The following is a 22,514-nucleotide window of genomic DNA, read 5'->3' as shown; positions in this document are numbered from 1 at the left end:
GTTTCTTAAATAACCTAATTCTTGACCTAAAAGGAAGATCTCATTACTTTTCAATATTCTAATTAAGACCAGGAGCAGACATAAGAATGAGATGACTTTTATAACCAACTGTTTCAGAATCCCATCTTGTCTTCTGAAGATTAACCTCGGTAACAGAGAGCGGCCACCATGGCCATCAATCCCAGAGAACTCACCAGCCGGTCCAAGCTCGTGCCTGCCGCAGTGGTTGGTCTCTCCTCAGGATTGTAAGGCCTGAACCGTGTGTTAAAATTTTCAGGAGCTGAGCGAGCAGATCTGAGGGCTGGAGCAGGTTTGGGTTGGCCACATCCCTGAAAGACCTGGAAGAACCATTGAAAAGTTAAGAAAGTTACACAGTGAGTTCCTTCCTAAGATCGTGATGTCGTAGTGTGCAACGCAATGGCTTCCATATTTTTTATGGAACTCTTACCCTCAACGAAGGTAAGATCCTGAAACTTAAACAAATACAACGACTAAGAAAACAGAAAGAATTACCCAGTCAGGTACAGAGTGAATTTCAAGGTATACAATCAATCCTCATTATTTATGGATTCTGTTTTTGTGACTTTGCTTACAGGCAACCTTTTCCATACCCACAGGTTTTACATCTGAGAATCCAACCAAACTAGGATCAAATTCGATTTTGCTATCTGCGGGGGCTCCTGGAATTAACTCCCTGTGGATATGAAGGGGAGACTGTACTTGCTAAAATTAATTTGTAGCCCCCAAATTAACTTAATTAATTAAAGAAAACTTAAGCCCTTCTGCAGACATGGCTGAGTGGCAAAGTGTATGTTCCCAGCTGAGGTCTAACAGGTGAAGCTCTGCCTTCTTGTTTCAGTGTTCACGCTGCAAACATGTGGTCTATTTAGTGCCAGATTTTCCCCTCACTTTGTGCTTTTGCTTGGCAGTTTCCCTGTTTAAAATGGCCTCCAGCTGTAGGGCTGAAGTGCTGTGTGGTGCTCCTAAGCACAAGAAGGTTGTGATGTGCCTCATGGAGAAAATATGTGTGTTAGATAAACTTCATTCGACATGAGTTACAGTGTACTTGGCCACGAGTTCAATGTTAATGAATCAACAATCAAGTTAGGTGTCTTTAAGGAGAGACACACATAAAAGAAGGTTATGAACTGACTGATGACAACGTGATAAAAAGCTTGCAGGAGCTTAACCCTGTATTTCCCGTAGGAGCAATGGTTCAGTATTTGCTAATTCAGTGTTTGCGGTGACTTTAAAGAACATTACTATGCACATAATGAGAATCGATGGTATTAAAAATAGGAATTTTAATAGTTACTCTCCATAAGATGATTCCAGGATAAAAGAAATTGTGTCCCAGACATTTTTATGTACTTGAATTTGGCATTCAAGAAACATTCGTTGGGGGAGGGTATACAGCTCAGTGGTAAAGTAGGTGCTCAGCATGCATGCGCATACAATCCCCAGAATATCCATTAAAAATAAAACAAATATAAACCTAATTACCTTCCCCCAAAACAAAGAAAAAAGTGGATAACAAAAAGAAACATTCGTTTGGGATCCTTGTTATTGTGACAAATGTATTTCACATATCGCATATAAGGGCAAGTAACTTGACTGTCTCCCCCTTTGAATAATGAAAGTCTGTACTGGAAGAATTCTTTGAAGACCCTCTCTTGAGCAATGGTGTGGAAATAGGACAAGCAAATGTGGATACAACCCCTATAATGACAGTTTCCTTTAATTTTGTTGTTGACAGCTGTTCGTGTCACAATTAGAGTTGCTGTGGGAAATCAAACATTCGATGATAATGATCTTCGGGACTGAGCTGCCAGTTCCTTCCCACAGTGGCTTCACTCGGCGGTGTGGGAGATACCTCCTTTGCCGCTTTTAGAAACTTCGTCCTCTGTGCTGGTTATCAAGAGATAATACTTTTACCAGAATTACAGGACATCTAGTAACATTTGCAGGAAGTTTTGATGAAGTTTAACTTGACGTTGCTTCCATTTCTACACAGGAGATGATTCTACAATTGGATACTTTTTTCACTAAACTTTTCAGGACGATTTATGTCATCCAATTCTGAACGAAAACATGTATGTTTAGAACTCATTCCTTCCCGTTTTGTTATTTGATTCTGCCTTGCTTAACTCTAAAATAAGCAGTTTTCATCAGGCATATTACGGCATTTCCCTGAAGTATGCAGAGGGCTCCTGAGTGCCGTTCCCAATGACAAATTCCATCCTGAGACACAATTCATCTGCTTTTACCACTACAGCTGATTCCTCCTTTGTTGTATTCAACAGTTCTCCTTCAACTCAGCGTTCTGCAGCGTGGGAGCACTTTGTCTTGGCATTCTTCGAGATTGGTCTTAACACACTATTGATTATTCTTCTCTCACACAATTTTTGAAGCTGATGGTGTAAACCAGTGTGATAAAGACAGTGGCCCCCTTTCTCCCTAGTGCCTAAATCACTTCCCTGCAGCAAGGTCATTGCTGATGGGGACATTAACATTTCCAAAGCTCCAGGGTTCTGTTGAGTGTGCTGTTTTGGATTGCTTCCAAAATGACAGCTGACTTTTAAAAAGTATGAAGCCTAAAGCAAAACAATGCTAATGGTCGTGCTGAGATTTCTTTAAGTCGGCCACTGAAAGAGTTAACAGAGCTTTTTAGTTCGCCCTTCGATGGGGGAAAAACCTGGTTCACCTGATTAAGTTAAATCAAAGGAACAAGAAATGCCCTGAAAGAACATTCGCGCCCCAGGGAAGATATTTCATTGTAACAGAAAACCTTACCACTGATTTCTTTTTTCTTTTTTTTGGGAGGCTGTTAATTGTAATAGTAGATCAGAGGTAAGTCAATATAGCTTTCTGTTATTTATATCAGGTTCGGATTTTGAAGATGGCTTCGGTGCAGAAATTGCTGGGTCTATGATCTATGATTCAAATTGAAGAAAACACAGACTTCTAATTATTATGCAAACAGCACTTAACCCCATAATCAGGTGGAGACCTACATAGAAACTTGTCACAATGTGTCAAGATTCGTGAAAGTTTTTCAACACAGATTCTATTACACCCTTAGAAAAAGGGACTTGTCACAAGAGAGATCCTTACATGTGGAAGTGCCAAGCTTATGGATCAAGAGCAGGTTTTTAGAAATTTACAAAACCTAAACAATCAAGCAACCAAACCAAACCAAACCAAAACAAAAAAACAACTTGCAAAGAAGACCAGAGCATCAACTCACCCTGTCTTTGTCTGGGAGTTAATTAAAACACCTCTATGATTCTCACGTAGAGAATGTCACTTATACAACATATACCCATTGAATAACTTAGATATCGCACAAAGTCAAAGTGAATTATTTCCTTTTCAATACATGCAATATGTTAGCTGGACAAAATATTTGTAAAACGTGGGTTTCGTGGAGTGGTTGACAAAAGGAATTCCTGTGCAGAACATTTGGACTATCTCAGACAATTTTCTGAGCCTGCTCTAAGCATCAGGATAGTCAGACGAAGTTCTGTGGCTCCTGAAGTCTAGGGCTGTATCGCTATACAGGACCAATGAGCCTTTTTCCTGGTGGCCTGGGTACCCCAATATTTTATATTTTGAATAAGGGTAGAAACAGATGAGGAATAATGTGGGGGGAAGGGTCTTAAGTTAAATGAGTCTGTAGATCAAGGTTTTCCCTCAAGGAGTGGTCAGGACTGGAGATATAGATTTGGACCATTAGCCTAAAGATGGTATTTCAAACCCTGAAACCGGTGGCACTTAGCAAGGGCTGGTACGTAGACAGGCGGCAGAAGGTGCTGAGGACAGCCCAGCGCCATGCCGACATTCAGAGGACCTCTCTGAATCTTAGTTTCCTCCTCTACCAAATTGCAATAATAATATTATTTACTGCACAGAGAGGCTGTGATGATAAAATGTAGTCTGTAAGGCAGGAAGACAGAAGCCAATGTCTGGAAAAGTAAGTGCTTTATAATAATTAGCTAATTATGTCATTCTGCGGTCGGTTCTTTCTAGTTCTATTTTCTCAGTAAGGAGATTTGAGGAGGAAGAACGTCTGGGCTGATGCTTCTTAAATGTCTTCCACAAAAATTATTTCTGGGGCTGTTAACAGCTGTTACATAAGCAATAGATTCGATGCGTCAAAATTAGATGAGGTATCCTAGCAGGGCTTCATCGAGCTGACATGTGTTCTGCCTCGTCAAAAGGGAGCAGCTCATTTGTAGCGTTTTCCAAAACTCTCTGGCCATGGCTTCTCCAGGAAGTTCTCACAACATGTTCCAGGGAACATACCGCGACACACTGTGACGCCTGCTCTAATTAGCCAAGAGGAGAAGTGGTTCAGATGTCACTGCCATTTACTTAGAGGTATTCGTGAAGCCATTCCTCTCCCCACCACCTTTCATTCGAGAGAGGAAATACTATTTCCAGACACTAAAAAATCTTCTCTTTACGACAGAAGTTTCCAGAGTCTATAGCTGCGGGCTGAGCCACCCCATTGTGGGACATATCACTAGCTCTGCTCCTTGAAGAAATAGAATCAGTATTACCTCCTGCCTGGCTCCCTCCAAGGGATGTTGAAAGGGATAATTAGATAATTTGGAAAAGTGTTTGGAAGTCCCAATGTAGACAGATGCCACAGATGTACAAAGGAATTATCCTTCCCACCAAGCGGACTCGCAAAACCTGTGGATTTCGGGAAGATATCTGGCTCATGAATCCTCTCTCTTAAGAGGATTACTAAGATAATGTCTCAGAAGTATGCTGGCATTTTGAGATTAAAGAAGCTGACAAAGATGGAAAGTGCCGAGAGAAGAGACATTTTATTGTTTCAGAGAAACAGGAGAGGGGCGTATGTGCGTGGTGATAACAGGTTTGACGGCTGCCTTCGGTTTCTCAGTAAAAGCATTTTTCCTTTAAGAACACTGCAGCATCCTAACATATTTCCTTAAAATAAAATAACACGGTGTGCACTTTTTCAGAGGCACCCATGGTTTTATACCTGTATCTCTTTGTCTCCTTTATCTTCCGCAGGTTGATCGTACATTCACAAAAGTCATCACTGGCAATCTGAGAAGCAATGGTGGCCCACCCATCCAGTCTTAGCTCCTATGTGTGGGTGTGTTTTCATGTATCTTCTCAGTTTCCACTTGGTGGGTTTTCATTCTAGTGGGAAAGATGTTGCTGTTCCCATAAATCATTTTGAAATTTGCAAACAGAATTCTGATCTTTTTTTATCCATATAGGTGACGGTTAATGCTACTTAGATTTAATTGGGCTTGATGTTTTAAGAGTAAGTGATGTTTTATTTACTTACTAGATTCTTATTCATATTAGAATGTTAACAAATGAATTATTTGTTAGATGATCGCTTGGGGAATTCAAATCTATCCTGTTTGTTCCCAAGGAAACAGAAGCTATCATGTCTGCATTGGCTCTACATATATTTTGTCCAAGTTTGGCCATTATTTTCATAAGAGACCTGTGTAACAAGAAGGTCATGAATAAGAGTCTAAAAGCTTGGTGTCCTGGTTTCAGTCTTTCTCCTTCCACCTATGTGACCTGGAGGTAATATGTTTTCCCCAAATCTCAAGGCTGTTGTGAAGATAAAATGAGATGATGCTTAGAAAAGACACTGAAACAAGGAGGCATAAAGATGCATTACTATTTTACTGAAGTAATCTATAATTAAGTAGGACAATAAAAGGTAACAAATCAAACCTAGAGATTATGCAGAGTGATGCATGAATAATTCAAGTTTTATGAAAAATAGGAGCTTATACTTTTTGTTCATCATTGTATCCCAGAATCTGTAAGAGTTCCTAGCACATTGTATGGGTTTAAAAAAAAAATTGGAAATGAAAGATTATGAAAAAATAAAATTTTTAGTTGTAATTCCCCCACTTTGCAAACATGTATGGAAGGCAATGAGGAAGCAAATTTCTATAATGAGACAGAAAAGGCAGGAGACGAAAGAGAGCTAATACTTATTGAGTGTCTACGATGGACCAGACTCACTATGCTTTGTGTTTCATACACTTATCTCAGTCAATCATCTCTTCAAAATTATAGTTGAACCCTTCTTCCTTCGGCTCTAGAAAATACAATGAATCATGCATCCACATTAAAAAAAAAATGCATTTCCCTTACTCCATATACCATGCCAGCTTAAAGCAAAACCACATCAACAACTTTGTTTAAACTGATGACTAGAACCCAGAAGTCCTGTTTCTTGGCCACCTGATAATAGCTACTCGCTGTGTTTGATAGGACACTCAGAGAGCAGAAGTCTCTGTGTATAGAACAGGCCTGGCTCTCTGACTGTTGGTGGGTGCGAGCTGAGAGCCAGTCTTCTAGAGATACCTGGGTTCACATCCCTGGCAGTGGCTGTTTCCGCATTTCCTCATCCTGTCAAAACGGTGAGCAGCAGCGCCTGCACGCGGCCGCGGCTGCATCACATCCCTGTCGCTCGTCGTGCGGGTTCAGCGCAGAGCTGGGGCCCCGCCTCCAAGCGGAAGTGAAGCGTGAAGACTGAAGTGGGTGTCAAGGGGACGTCCACATACCATCAGCCAGTAGATGTGAGTAAGGTAAGATATTAAGAAACCCATTTCATGAGAAGTAGTTGCAAGGAGAGCTCCATTATGACCACAATGCAAGATGCAACTGACACCTTAGGGCCTCATTTTCGCACGTTTCTGGTTCCCAGTAATCTGCTAATATCCTAAGAAGCGTTTTCCTGAATATAAACTTAAAAACTTATAATAATAACTTTTTTCTTTAGATATGAAATCATTATACTCCTCACACAGTTAAAAATGAGTATTTTTTATTTTTTGACTTTTATTACAGCGCCAATTTTTGGGGTGGATTTTGCCTTTCAAGAAAACAGGCTTTCATCCTATGACTCCGAACAATCTCTCCTCTTCTCTCTTTTCCTTCGTCTTCTCTTCCCTCTCCCCCTACTTTTTCTCTCACTCTCTTTCTCTTTTTTCTTTGCTCTCTGATTCAAGATGCATCTTTATGCCTCCTTTTCTTTCCTTAAAGATTGATTATAATGGTTTCTTGGCCAAGTTCTCTGGCAAACCTGAAGTCCCTGGATGGGTCCAGGATTCTGTGTAGAGACTTCGGGGTTGGACTGAATCAAGTCAAGTCATCAGTTTCAGTTTTGGCTGCTTTTAATATATTGGCTTCAATTTTCAAAAGCCAGCAACCGTGTCAGTTTCAAGGTTTTAAACATTCACTCCTGATGCTTATGCTGCTTGCTTCCAGAATGTCTTGTCAGATGGGTTGCATACTTCTTAAAATCGTTTCTTCAATAAAAGCAAATTCCTTCCATTTGCTTAAGAAGATGATTTTTTTCCCCTTGTAGGTTTTGCATTCCTTCCACAGTAGAACACCTTGATATTTCCTCCCAAATGGCAAGCAGGAAGGAGTGACAAGGAACTGAACAAAGCTTATCTTGAGTGTGGAGAAAACAAAACAAAACAAAACCGAACTCTACTGGCCTCGCTAAATGATAATTTCATGTGCTCTTTGTTTGCAAGGTTTAAAGCAATGCTTTAAGATCACTTTGCAGAATTTACATAAATGTTGAATTTCAGCAGCCTGGCTCTGTATCATATATTCAAATGACCATTTAACAAGTATTTGTAGAGTGTCACTGTGGCCAGACTTAGATGCTAGGGATACGCCCACTGGCCATGTCCCTGATCTCATGAGGGTTCTGACAAGAAATCAGGCAATTACAGTAGAATGTAATAAATGCTATGGGAACACCCATCAGGGGCAAATAACCCGGACTGGGAAGTCAGAGAAGCTTCCTAGGAGAGCAGCAATGTGCTGGGATGGGCTCTTACTGGTGCACAGGACCACTTGTTAAATTTTCAGGAAATTTGTAATCCAGTCATTAAACAGAGTGATTATTAAAAGTTAAATCGTATACACTTAAAATGATCTAAATTTTATTAAAAACAAAGGTAATTATACTAAAAACTCATTACCTCCTAATTATTTTTACCATTAATGGTTATTTATGCCAAGGGTGTCTGTAAGGCGGAAATAGTACATTGTCAGGGGGCTACTCTGTGTTCAGTGGACATCATGTTGGTAGCTTGAAATTTATACCCCAGAAATTGGCAAACACTATAAACCAGCATGTTTTTTTTTTGCATAGAGAACTGGTTGTGCAAACATTTACTATTATACCACTGAATCTTGCCAGGGAAGTTGGAGAAATAGTTGCAGTATGCCTGGTGAATGGCGTGTATTTGGGGAGGGGGGGGGATAGAAAGGATAGAAAGAACGTTCCAGGATAAGGAACAGCATGTGCAAAACTATGGAGATGAGAGAGGACACTTCTTCCGAGTAGCAGAGCCAAGGCCATTTTGTACGTCTGGTGCGCACAGAGGTTCTCTCTCCTCCTAGATTAACACTTCTGTTAGGACTCAGGCTCTGTCGGTCGGTCAGTCTTATTCACCGCTATGTCCACAGCGTCTAGTGCTGCGCTTGGCAGATAACCGGTGCTTAATAGTTGCTTTAATGATTTAACGTGGGAAGAGAGCTAAGTGGTGGACCCAGAGGGGCAGGTTAAGGACTGCATTGTGCAGGAACACATCTGGGCTTTATTTGAATGGCAACAGGGAACCACAGAAAGATATCATGCAAGGAAGTAATGTGGACATATTTGCATTGTCAGCAGTCCCTCTGGCGACAATGTGAAGAGGGATTGGAGTGCGGCGAAACCAGAGGCAGGGAATTAATTAGGAGGCTATAATCCAGGTGTGAGGTGATTAAATTAGGGGAGACCCTGTGGATGGATTCAGAAGACATTTAGAAATGACTGTTTAACGGGTTTCATTAGGGATTGACTGTGAGGGTGGAGGGGGAGGAGGAGTTCAGGCTTCTGGCTTGGACAAAAGAGCAGTAGAAGAGACGTTCCCTGGGATGGAGAACCCGGGGAGCGAAGGGTTTGTGGGAGGATGATGAGCTCAGTATTGAACAGGTGTATTTGAGGTGGCGGGTGGAGGTGTGCCTCAGACAAGTGGATAAACAGGTGCAATCACGAGAGTAATCTGGGCTAGGGCGAGATTTGGGATGAAAACTTCGCTGTAACAAACCCAGAACATCGTGTCTGAGATGTTTCACATTTTTCACATAAGAATGCTTTTTGTCAGCCATTCTTGCAAACCTCGTGTTTTAAAAACACTTATTCTAGTTAACAGATTACATGTATTAATCAAGAAGTGTTGACTTTCACTTTGTAAGGCACCTCAGCGATTTGTCTGATATTAAAGATATATTCTGGGAAAATGACGAGGTGAGAAAAAGAGACATACTAAATGCGTTAGCAGAAAAAGACCTCCAGAAAGCCATATATAATTCCAAAATTTCTGGCCGAACAAGTTGCTACAAATGCAGACGTAGCTCCTTCACATGTTTAAATATGGGCTGGCTTGGGCATGACTCTACCAGGATCAAACCAGACTGCATATACCCGAGTAGAAAGGAAATGCTAAACGCTGGCGATGCTTGTGTATTTGTGAAACTGGGCAGAGGGCGCTGAAATTCCCTTAAAGCAATAATCGGCTGCCTATGGGAAGCATAGTTCTAAGGAAGCAGTTTCTCCTCTTTAAAGGCAGGAGGAGGCTGGAAGAACTTTCCTTCCCGAGAGCAAGAGGGTATCTTGTTCTGTTTCTAAGAACACACTGAGTATTAAATACTGAGTTGTGTTTCAATCACCTACTCTTGAGTAGACTTCATTAAATGTAATCTTCTTATCTTCTGCCCTGAAGTTAAAGTGAAAGAAAATCTTAAGCTAAATCTCCAAAGGTTAGAGATAATCAGGAGTTTCCCCTTATCATGTAAAGGAGAAAAAAAAAAAAACCGATATAAATATATATTTATATATATATAAACCTTTTTCGTGGAAAGAAAGTTAAAACTAATTTACTTTGGATGCATTTCCTATAAATGCATCATAGGTATTTTTCTCAAACCTTCATTTACTTTATAAAGAAAGCTGTCTTTTTTCCCCACCCTGTGTCTAGCATCTGAAAAATTTGGCTCTGTTATCCAGTGATGTTACAAACAGGAAAGGAACAGGTTCTGGCTTTCTGTAGAGAAATGAAGAAATCAAAGAATCAAAGATGTGTCAAGGTCACTGTTTCTTGGTGGAATATTATAAGTGAGACCTGGTGGGCAGAATATGAGCTTTGAAATTTGAATCAACGGAGAAAATACTCTGAATCTAGAAATCAGTGAGAACTTGCTCTTTTCTTTTGGAAACAAAACTAAAGAGGAAATAGAAATAGGACTCAAAGCTTTATAAAGAGTATGGCCATTGGCTTTTTTCTCAGAGAGCAGGCGGAAGGGACGGAACCACTTGTCAATGGAATAGGCCAATAAGTCCCTTTATGTAAGAAGTATGTGATGTTAAGCTGAAATCCCCCTAAACGCCTTTGCTCTGCTGGCCTTGGTGCAGCCAGTGGGCCTGGACTTGGGCTGGGATGCTACCAAGTCTACTTCCACCCACTCCGCTCTGCTCTCAAGCCTGCTTTCCCCTGAAGGCCTTGCTCATTAGACGATAATTCAGGGCCGAGACACATCATCACAGGCCATGCGGAAATCAATGTCCCTTTCCAGATGAGTCTCTACCGTCAAAAATAACACCATGCATGAGTGTATTTAAACGCAAGTGTGTGACCATCAAATCTGCTCTTCTGATCTGATATGCTGGGGAGAAGCTCACAGACCATCATGGGTGAGGCAGAACCACAGAGTCCATGGTCGTTAGAATTTACACATCACAGACATTTTCAATAACAATGAAAATACTAAACTTTGACAAGTGGTTTTGGTTTGATATATTCCATGCTAAGCGTTTTACATGGATTACATCATTTTACTCTCAAACAACTTTATAAGTAGGTCCTACCAGCATCCTCGTTTTTAATGTGAGTTGATTGAGTTTAGACAGATAAATAATTTGCCCCAAGTCACACATAACTAGGAAAAACTGGATCCCAGGGCTGTCTGACGTCAAAATCTGATGTCAAAATCTGATCTTGTCATACTGACGCTATTTTAAAGAATACAAGACTCACTTCAAATATATTTTAAGGTGTTTTTTATTCCTTATTGTTGAAATCTTTCTGGCATTAGACTTTCATGTTCTGAATTCAACACAGCAAAATGTACTGTTGCTTCCATGTGTGAAATGGCACGTTAGAAGGGCTGTCTGTAGAATGTAAGAATGAGTAAGATGTTGCTCCCATCCTCAAATAACTTATAATCCTGGGAAGGAGAAGATAAGCCCACAAGTAACCATAACACAAGGAATAATGGTCTCACTGCCTTAAGGGCACACGTCACGCAGGAGCTCAGAGAAAGGAAGGGTAAATACTATAGGGATAAAAATATGCTTATTTGAACTGAATCTAATCAATGTCCTTTTATCGGAAGCAAGATATTTTTTTCCAAGTGAATTCCCAAGACATTACACCTGAATGCTCTGAAAGGAAAAAGATCCAGAGAAAAGAAAAATACCTGGATGCTAGAAAAAGAAACCTAATCATGATTGAAGAGATAATGATCAGAAAGCTGGAAAGGGGACATTTAGATTAACCCCCTTTTTTTTTTACAGATGAGGAAACTAAGACCTGCTACCTGGAGGCAAAAATTATTAACATTCTTCTTTCTGTTCTTTTAGGTTTTTTTCATCTTCATGTGAGCTGTAGATTTAGAAAGAATTGTCTGGAGAAGATAAAGTCACTGAAGGCCATGCTGCTCTTCTGTAATGGGTTCTACCCTCGTCTGTAATAAGTATTAATTGAATGGATGGTTTCAATTGGAATTTAATAAGTCTCCCTTCTTAATTTAGATTATATCTGACAAACCAATCTTTTCCTGGATTGGGTTTGAAATGATTCCTAATACAGTTAAATTATAGATAGTGAGATCAGTTCCATCTTCCCTGATAGGACAGGAAGGAGGTTATTCAACACGTTTGAAATTCATAGGCAGAGACCGAGCGAGTTTTGTTCTCCCTTCCTTTAGAGCATTTCCTGAACCCTGGAAAGTTCAGAACTCCCTGGCTTTGCGCGGGTAACGGAAGTGGTGGAATAATGAGGACCCACTTCTGTCTTTGATGAAGATTGTAAAGTTGGTGAATGTAATAATCTTAGTTGGGGCTTGAAGAACTAACAACTTCTGTTTCTCCTCAGTAGGTTTCCTTACTGATCAGAAACACTCATCCTTAGTACTCATCATCAGTAACAGGTTCCAGGCAACAGCCTTCTCTGAAATGGCTGGTTCCTCCAAGGCTGCAGTGTATCTGGTCCTGGTGGGGAGATACATACTGAGGAAACAGGGGCATGCTGGGAAAATCTTTTCCATTGGATCAGATGGTTCTGGGCTACAATCCCAGCTCTGCTACTTCTCAGTTGCCTGGCCTCAGACAAGCAACTTAATCGCTCTAAATTTAACATTTCTTTACTTAAGAAAATGAGGAAATCAATGCTTTACAAGATTGCAGGAGGATTTGAAATAAATATATAAGGCATCTAGAAAGAGAGTGATGCTGGGGGAGAGAATCTGTTTTGTCCTCTATTCTATTCCTCGTGCCTCGCACACGAAGGGTATTTGTTGAATGAAATACAGTAGGTGCTCAACCAATGGTAGCTATGATGATTGTCATTGTTACTAAGTGATTATTTGTCCAAAAAGGAACCAAGAAAAGCCTTAATATGCTACTGTTGCTGGTCTCAAAATATATATAAAATAATATATTATTATAATATTAATGTTAATATAAATTATGTTATAAATTATGTAATGTATAATATAATATTATACAAAGGATATACAAATCAAGAATTTGAAATCAATTCCACAATGTTACTATCAAAATATTGTAATTTGACTACATAGCTTGAAACAGCCGATGTATTTTTTGAAAGGACTATCACAGTGCCTTACCCCCAAACTGCTTGTCTGTGGGCTAAGTGGCAGAGGGAAAAAGGGGGTGACAGTACCTATATACAAACAGATCCCAGACAAGATCTGAGCATGAAACGCACAGTAAGACTAGATCTTTTCATTAGTCTGTAATCTCACTGATTAGGCACAAAAAATGATTTGTTCCTATGCCTGAATCTTACATAATACTGTACATCAACTATACCTCAGTGAAAAAAAAATGAGCTGTTCCCTTCTATAGATGTGATGCAGACTACTGCATTAGAGAGGACTTTCGTATCTGAAACTGTTTTCATCTTTGCCTTCAGACAGGAGAGGGGAGAAAAAAGTAGACTTTCATGTTTTGCACTTTTAAAACTCCAAGAAAGGTTGGAAATGAATGCATGATGAGGCTAATAAGAAAAATAGTTTGTTAGCATTTAGCGTGATGAAAAGTACTAGGTATAGTTGTAAAGGGACTCAGACAGAAGGACAGACAACTTGAATCCTCCTGGCTTTGCCACCTGGGTTTCCTTACCTTCTCATGTGGGTTTTAGTGAAGGCTACAGAACTTTCTCCTAATACTTGATCTATTCAGTGAACATTCACTGAATTGCGCCCTTGTCTGGGATTGGCTCTGTAGGGACCTGAATTATCAACATGCAGAGACTAGCAACATGTGCTCTGGACTCAGACACTCCTCTAGGTACCCTTCACACACCACGAGACCTTCTGTAAGTTCCTGAACTTTTCTAAGCTTTAGTTTCCATATCTGGAAAATAAGGGGGAAGGTCTATCTCATCACAAGCACTGTTATAAATATTACACAATATAAACCACATAAAGCACAGTACAGTCCTGGCAGTAAGCGTTCAACAAATGTGAGCTGGCAGCTATAAACATCGTTGCTTTTCTGAAAGAGGTTCTGGAAATGACTTCCATCAGTAACTGCTATAATAAGGTAAATGATTTTCCAAGGAGAAGTTGCCAATCATATCCTGGAGAAAAAAGTCATTTTAATTTGTAAGCTTTACAGCTCTCAGGATGTCTGGCCCTCCAGTTAGGAAACAGCTTCCAGCCTCACCAGAAGCTCAGCTATCAGAAGTTAAGGAGGGCGCTGGTGATGCAAATACTGCAGCCAAAGTCTGGAAATCCAGAATTTCAAATCTGATGAGACCGTTTATCAACAATGACTGAGAGTTCCTTTGCAAAAGGAAAAATTCAGCCATCTATTTCTTAGCTAGAAAGTAGATTTTAGACTTCATTTCATGCATACTTTCATGGATGTGGCTTATATGGAAAGTGAAACAACGTGTTTCCAAATTCCATTCACTTGAAGAAATAAGACCTCTTTCAGAACATACCCATTCCATCAGCAAATCTTGTTGGTGTTTCCTGCTAAATTTATCCAAATTTCAGCCACCGAATAAACCACCTCTCCACTATGTTAAGGCTGGCTTGGGTCTTTCCTCCATACTCTCCTCTAGGTCCGACCTGTGTCCCATCCCTCTTTCCTGCAAAGTCAAGCGGCCCTCCTCTCTCTCCACCTTCCTTAACTCACCCCATCACCTTTTCTCTATGTCAAGGCTACCAGATACCTTTTTCATTTGTTTGTTTCTAGCTGATTTGACATTGTGGGTACTACTATTTTAGGGCCCTCCATACGGTATCCTCTGATGAGTGTTCTCTTGCATACCCTATATTATTTTTACTTTAAGAGATTTCTTACAAAGAAATGTGCCTTTTTCAAAGTGCATGCCTTATGAACAGCAATCATATTATAATGTAGTTGGACAACTTCCAGAAAAATGTCTCATCCACATTCTGGAATTGAAGACAGTCCATCTGATCTCTTAGAGAATTTTTAATAGAAAAACTTGACTTGAACACCCCCGTACACACACCCAGTGGAAACCTCTCCTTCTAAGGAGTGTGTGGTGGTCTCAAACCAAAGATACTTTCGTGTTTTCACGCCCTCTTCTCTAGAGCTGTTTTGAATGTCAATTACCATAGAGCTTCAAGCATTGCTGGGATATTTGGCCTCTAAAAACATTAATTGGTTTCTAGGCAATAGATTTGAGAGGAATAGATAATTGCTTTTTTTCACGGGTAAGGAAAAAAATAACTTTTCACGGAACCTCCAAATGTGCCATTTCCCTAACACGTGATGGAACTTTGGAGCATCCTTCTTTACACAGGCTAACCCAAGCTCACTAAAACCTAGAACCTGTGAAACTCTTAGCCCATCCATCTCCCAGGGAGAGAGAGGAAGATGCCCCGACCAGATTCTTTCTTACCCTACTTTCTACCAGTTCACCCTAAAACGCCCAAATCTGTTGTGATTCCTACTTAGCCAAGGAGCCCTAATCAGATTCCATGGATTTCTTTCTGCTCTGCAATTTCTCCCCACCACCCACCTCCTTCTCCTTTGAAATCCTTTTCACAAAGGCTTTTAAAAATTGGAGAACGCTAAACATGCCAGTCTTTGCCTGACATATTTTTGTGCAAATGACTTTCAATTAAAATGCAGTCACTCCGTCACCAGGTCTACAGCACTGCTGTGGATTTGGTTAGTGTTTGGTGACAGGGAGACAGATAAAGAGAACAGAAGGACACTGTGCAGTCATCAGTGTGGATGAAGGGGTGATGCAGGAAAAGGCTGGAGTCTCATTGCAAACTTCTCAGTTTTGCTTAAGGCAGGTCCTGTCGATTTTCAGCTGGGTGGGGACAAATAAAAATTGTGCACTTGGTATTTGTGTTCTGCCGTTGCAAACCCAGAATCTGTCTCATTTGATTTACAAAGATCCACTATTTTTTTTTTAAATGTGTGTTTGACTTCATACAAAGGGGCATTTTCCTCTGAAGATTCAGTAATGGGAGTTACATTACAGTCTTAAAAAAGGAAGTCAGATGGAATGTTGAATAATTTACAATTGAACATACAGATCATTTGCCTGGTTTGTGCAGCTGAAGACATAATTAGAAGTTCCTAGAGAGAGAGAACAGGGTGAGGGTGTGTGGACAATTCAAACATTACAAAGAGAATTCCCCTCAAATTGCTCACAAATGTGGGGGATTAGTCACTATACTTAGGGCTTTCTGAAATTTTTAGCAGCCAATAATTTCTTCACGATGGAGTAGCTGTGAACTAAAGGCTTGCTCCCTTTCTCAAGGCCATTTTGCTAGACAGTTTTAATGAAGTAGCAAATTTTTAGTGGGGCAGGAAAAGTGTACTGACAATGTATTAGAATTTATAACCCTAGCCGACATATCTAGTTACTCCATTTTTAGATTCCTGCACTTTCCTTATTAGGCGACATATGATGAAGGCAAATACCTTTGCAGACACCTGCATGCTGTTTTCTTGCATATTCATAATGGCTTCAGAGATCTTGACGTCTATGGGGTCCATGACCGACTCAATGTTGAATGGTCCTTCCAGTCGCTCTGCCACCAAGAGCATTGCATCTGTTAAAACACAGGAACATGATTTCAATATTTGAGAACTGGGAACTCCAGGTTATAACCTGTGTCTAAATACCTCCAATGCAACTGGCTGAAAAATGATTGCTCATTCAAATTTTTTATTCGCTTTTACAGAGTTCAAAACGGAATGGATGACTCAATCTTAAAGTAGTATTTTATTTCATTTGAAGGTTTCAAATTATTTTACATGTATAGGACCAGGCCTGAAAATGAGAAAATTGGTTCAAATTAAGAGAGTTGAACATATCTATTACAAGTGAGGTTAAAAAAAATATTTCAGGGGTAGGGGGTATAGCACAGTGGTAGAGCATGTGCTCGGCATGCACGAGGTTCTGAGTTCAATGCCTAGTACCTCCATTAAGGGGGAAAAATTACCCACATCCCCACCAAAAACAAAACAAAACAAAACAAAACAAATTCAGACAAAGAAAGACAAATACTCTATGATCTCACTTATATGGAATCTAAAACAAAACAAAACAAAACAAAAATAACTCAAACCCCCAAAAATATTAGCTCAGGTTCAAAAATGGAGTTGAACTTTTCTGGAGTATGGAGAAACCTGAGAATACTGAAGAAGTGTTAATTTGAGAATTGAGGGGGCTGCTCTAATGTCAAGGCCCAACTTAAGCACATCTACATGTGAAGCATTTCTGGATTTCCCCAGAACAGACCTGTCCCTACTCGGTGCCGTCACCCTACCCAGCATGCCCTTGCATTTTTGCACTTTGACAGCCTTTGGGGACAGGGAAACTTCTCTTGGTGGTTTTGTATATTCAAGGCTTGTTAGGGTGCCTGTCACACTGTAGCCTTTCAGAAAATGTCCATGAAACTATGTTGAACTGAACTGAACTAAAGCACTACTTGGGAGGCTTCCATTTGCTGGAGAAGATGGTCACAGTGACATGGAGGCAAGAGCTCTGAATCAGGAGTTAGTTGCCCAACCTTGCAACTAAGTAGCTGGAGGCTGCAGGAAAAATCTCTGAGCTTACTGGGCCACGGATTGGTGAGGTGTGTAGAAGGGACCTGTGATGAGGAGTCCGCCAGAGTCTGTGGAGCGTGGTACAGGGGGCCTGTGTCCATTCCTGTGCTGCTAAAAACTGGCCCACGTTAGTTCTTAGCTTCCAGGGCACAGTTTGGTAACTTGCCTCCACTGGGACGGTCGAATGGAACTTTCTGTGATAATGAAAATGTGGCTATTGAAACTTGAAATGCGGCTAATGTGACTGAGGAATTAAACTGTTTATAAATTAATGTGCCCTTAACTAATTTAAATATAATTTTAAAATACCCACTTGGGACTAGTGGCTGCTGGAAAGCACAGCCTAGACTTTTAACATATGGACTCAATAACGCTCATGTTTTCCAACTGTTAAAACCCTTGGGAGCCAACCTTAAAACACTGTCCTTTTTCAAAATAGTACATATTTATTGTTAGACACTTAGAAAATACAGAAAAAACAAGGAGAAAAATGCACCCACAGTCCCACTTCCCAGAATAACACTATAAACAGTTTGGTCTATGCCCTATTTTTTTTCCCCCTCTGTGCATGAATATTTTAAGCATGCAACTGAAAATATACTGCACATACATCATATAATCTGCTTTCTAAATATATTATTAATGTAACATGCTGTTTATAGTAGCTGCCTCATAGCAATAGTGTGAAGAAAACAAATTTTATTTTTATTACGTATCCAACCATGCTCAAGCAAAGTCCAACATCAAAAAATTTTCAGGGTTATAAGTAGTTATGAATTAGGCAGGTGGAAAACCTTTTAAGATAGATGAATTTTTATAAGGAATTACTGTCTGGAAAGTAGTCACATTTTTACAGAGCACCAGGCTTCGATGATGTGAATAGCGTCAGCTTTTATACTAACAACGGGCTTTCTTGGCCTGACTTCGTAATTGGGTGCTTGATCCACTCCCTGTGGAACCAGTGAGGCTAAGAGCATCCTGGGCACCTGAGCATCAGTGATGTCTATTCCACGCCCGTCCCCAGTATTCTGTCCTGCATTATTCTCATGGGCACAAGTGACATGAAAACCTTAAGATGTGAACAGGGACTCATAAAAAACTCTAACAATGAATTTTATAAAATCTTCCTTAACTAACACAGACCTATGTATGGATGTCACATCAGGATCTTATAACAAAAGTCGTCACTCCTCTGGATCTTAAGGATCTAATTATCCGGCAACACGGACATAGGAGGCACACTGTTTGGTTGCCATGTATTTCAATAGTAAAGATGTTTTCTCCTTTAAGGTTTTAAAAGGTGGCTAACTGTTGCCCAAGAGCTGCTCTGTTCCTTTTATGTCTTCATATTAATTTTGTGTGTTTATAAAAAATTACCCCGTTTACCATTAGAATTTCCAGTAGGCTTTCCGATGGAGATTAATTATGATGAATGAGCAAGTTTCTCTAGATAGGTGTATCCTGCTGGAAGAACCAAGGAATCCTTGCACAGGAAAGGGAGTTGGCCCTATGGAGTTGTCCAACAAATGCAGTTAAAGGAACTGATAACTGTGGTCTAACATAACATTGTAAATCAACTGTACTTCACTTAAAAAAAAGGCACTGAGAACTAAGGAATACTTAACTGTGTGTTTTAGACAAGTATTTGCACAGATCATTATACAAAGAGTGCTGGTCTATCACAGCATATTTATCCAACATGAATGGTTTGAGCTGAGACAGTAATAATGTCTCTGCCAGAAGTCTGAACACAGTTGTACTCTTGGCAAAGAGGACAACCTTGGACTGGATCACAAGAACTCAGCATCCTGTCACAGTTTGCAATGACGGGGTCTAAAATCCCTCCGAGGAGGTTCTTTTGTTTAAATTCAAACACTCCCTTCTCCACCAGACATTCCTCCCAACAGGTAAGGCGAAAAGCTCTTGGATTCGTACCGTAAAGTCAAGAAGTTTCTCTTCAGTGATTTCAATCATTTCGTTCCCTGTTCCTTCCCCACCACAGAGCTCACCTTTTAGCTTCCTAGGTCTGCAAACTCACCTCCTCTTTTTTGACCCCAACTGTGATAAAAATGACCCTTTCCCAAGAAGTTGCCGGCTTCCCTTGGAAAAACCATCCTACTGATGATCCTGTATATTAAGCATGTAACCAAATGGCCACCTTTACTCAAATTGCCTGACTTTGAATTTCCATTCTTTATCTCAGCTCATTTGCCTTGCTATACAAACTAATTTCGGGTGACACATTTTTGATGTAGGTATATGTATATTTACGTGTGTATATTTTTTTAAACATTTTTTATTGATTTATAATCATTTTACAATGTTGTGTCAATTTCCAGTGTTCAGCACAACTTTTCAGTGATACATGAACATATATATATTCATTGTCACATTTTTTTTCTCTGTGAGCTACCATAAGATTTTGTGTGTATTTCCCTGTGCTATACAGTATAATCTTGTTTATCTATTCTACAATTTTGAAATCCCGTATTTTTCTTTTAATTTGGATAGCTAATCAGAATATTCTACTTTAAGCTATCTGGTTTAGGCTATTACTCATTTTAAAACTATATATAAATAAAATAACTGTATTTAGGAAAATTTGGTTTTCCTTTGAAGACTCAAAAGCCAGTATAGATTGGCTCAAAAATCTCAGAGTTATCATTAAGACTAGCAACATGCATGTAGTTCACAAGACCATACTGTACACTTTGTTAAGAGGGTAGATTTCAATGTTACGTTTTTCACCACATACACATAAAATGAATAGAAATGACTATTGTGCCAATCAACTACAGAAGTTCTTACTAATCGAACTACCTGTTGATAAATCATTAATTACTATCAACATACACCAATATATTGAAACACTATGTTGCTTTTGTAAAGAAATACACGAGTTCTTCTAATTCTCGGAAAAGCTCAGAGAAAACTGTATGCAAAACATTTGGATAAAATGACATGTACACACTGATTATAGCCATACCTAGGGTTTTGGTTAGAATAAGAGGAAGGCTGGCAGGGTGGGCATAAAAAGTCGTTTTCTGGGCTTTTATTTTTCTACTAAAAGTTGTTTGTGAAAATAAGTTTCTTGCTAGGAGGCCAGATAAACCTACACAAATAACTGCGACATAAGACGACCATAAGCACAAAAAATTTAAATACAAAAATGCACGTCTCCTTATGGTATAGTCAGCCCTCCCACCAGTCAATTCCCCTGTCCCATCACTCTAAGAATGCATGACAGGGTTCCCCAGGGTCACAGAAAGAAAGGCAGCTTTTCAGAAAACTTCTCTGATAATTTTGCATTTCAGCCATAAAGGGTCATGCTTACAGCACCTAGACTCCTTTAAGGGTCTAGTTTAGACACATTACAAGGCGAGAACGTGGCAGTGGGAAAGCCAGAGCCATCAGCCCTGGGACTCAGGACAGGCTGCAAGGGGAAGGTGGCCCCAGATGGCAAGAGGATCCGTGTGGTCCATCCGTGGTCCACTGAGCAGCCAAGTGCATCCCTGCTTGACCGGTTTGCCTCCCACCTGCTGGCAAGTCTGTCACCAGTCAAGTTCCCTAGGTGTCAGGAGAACCTCTCCACTCCTTTGGGGCTGAGGGAAGCCAAGCCTCTCTTTCCTCCCAAAGCAAAGAAAACACAGAATACTTTTATGACACCAAGGCCTAGTTGGTAAGTTTCTCTGGAACCAATTAAATCACAACATGGCCATAACTTCCTCCAGGGGCTGCCATCCTGTGCTATCTTAATTACCTCCATGCCATTAATATTTTGAAATACTTGGGACATTGTTTCTAACTGTGCTGTTGGAGCTGTTATCTACTGCCAATTAAACCAGGGCCGTTCTAGTATGTCAGCTAATGGCCAGCCGGTTCTCTCTGCGCACATCCCCCGTGTTGTCCACGTTCTGTTTCTCTTTAAACAAAGGACTATTGTCTGGCTCAAGCAGTAGACGTAACTTTTGTTCCTAACTGGAGAATGACATTTAGATGGATTAGATATAACTGGTATCTCAGCATGAGGTTCTGATGCACAGAGAGATGTGACGACCCTGTGAGCACAAGGTGCCCACTCAAAGCGGAGGGGCCAAGCTGCAGGAAAAGCCGCACCCCTGGGTCCAGGCAGCCGAGCCTGCTCACGTGAGCATGCGCTTTCTGGTTAGGAGCAAGGAAACCTGAAACTGATTAGATGGAGTGAGGCGCCTGGGTTTCCATTTGGGTTCCGCCATTAAGTGCTTGAGAGATAAGATGTGTCACTTAATTAACAGGGTCCCATTTTCTTCATCTGGGAAGTGGAGATTATGACAATCTCCACCTAATAGTGGTAGCATGAGGAATCAAATGAGATCGTGCCTGTAAAGCTGTTGGCACAATGCCTGGCACACAATTAGCTCTCAACAAAGGTGAGCTACAAGAAGGCACTATCTCCAGGCAGCAGCAGAAGAAAGGAGAGGACCCACCGGCAAGATACTTGGGTGGAAGTAGTGACAGCAATTGTTGTGAGGAGCAAGGGCGTAAAAGGCACAGGGATAGCTTTAAGATGTATAGCTGGTACACTTTTGTGTGTTGAATTAATGTTTTGATAATAGCTGCTCTTTGATGGATGAGCTCATTACTGAGAGATGCAAAACTGCATTATTTTCTCACAATGTGCCCCTTTGTCAATTCAAGATCACCACAGAGTCTGACTCACTTCCCACTAAGAAGTGGGCTTTATGTCACCGCCCCCTGGATCTGGCTAGGCTGTGTCTCTGCTGTGACCAACAGTGTACAGTGGAAGGGACTCTGCCAGTTTCCAGCGAAGGTATTTAAGAGACTGCAGCTTCAACTTATTTTTTTTTAATTCTTATTTTTAATTGAAATATAGTTGATTTACATTGTTAGTTTCAGGTGTACAGCAAAGCGATTTAGTTATACATATATATATATATTTTTTCAGATTCTTTTCCATTACAGCTCATTACAAGAAATTGAATACGGTTCCCTGTGCTATACGGTGGGTCCTTGTTCAGCTTCTGCTTTCTGTTCCTTGTGGGACCTTACTCTGAGATCACCATGCTGGACTGACCAAAAG

At 40.3% G+C, this 22,514-nt stretch overlaps 1 protein-coding gene across 1 annotated transcript in view; it reads right to left on the bottom strand.

Moving 5' to 3' along the window:
* Nucleotides 1–22,514, bottom strand: part of GPC6 (glypican 6) — a 998,187-nt gene that overhangs the window by 89,072 nt on the left and 886,601 nt on the right. Inside the window, exons 5-6 of the mRNA XM_074378417.1 lie at nt 16,304–16,434; nt 195–338 (exon numbers count right to left, since the gene is read on the bottom strand). Coding sequence (XP_074234518.1) covers nt 195–338; nt 16,304–16,434 — 275 coding nt within the window. The remainder of the gene's footprint in view (nt 1–194; nt 339–16,303; nt 16,435–22,514) is intronic.

This window comes from Camelus bactrianus, chromosome 14, assembly GCF_048773025.1.
Source record: "Camelus bactrianus isolate YW-2024 breed Bactrian camel chromosome 14, ASM4877302v1, whole genome shotgun sequence".
Taxonomy (NCBI): Eukaryota; Metazoa; Chordata; class Mammalia; order Artiodactyla; family Camelidae; genus Camelus; species Camelus bactrianus.
This window is presented reverse-complemented; position numbering and strand designations above follow the sequence as displayed.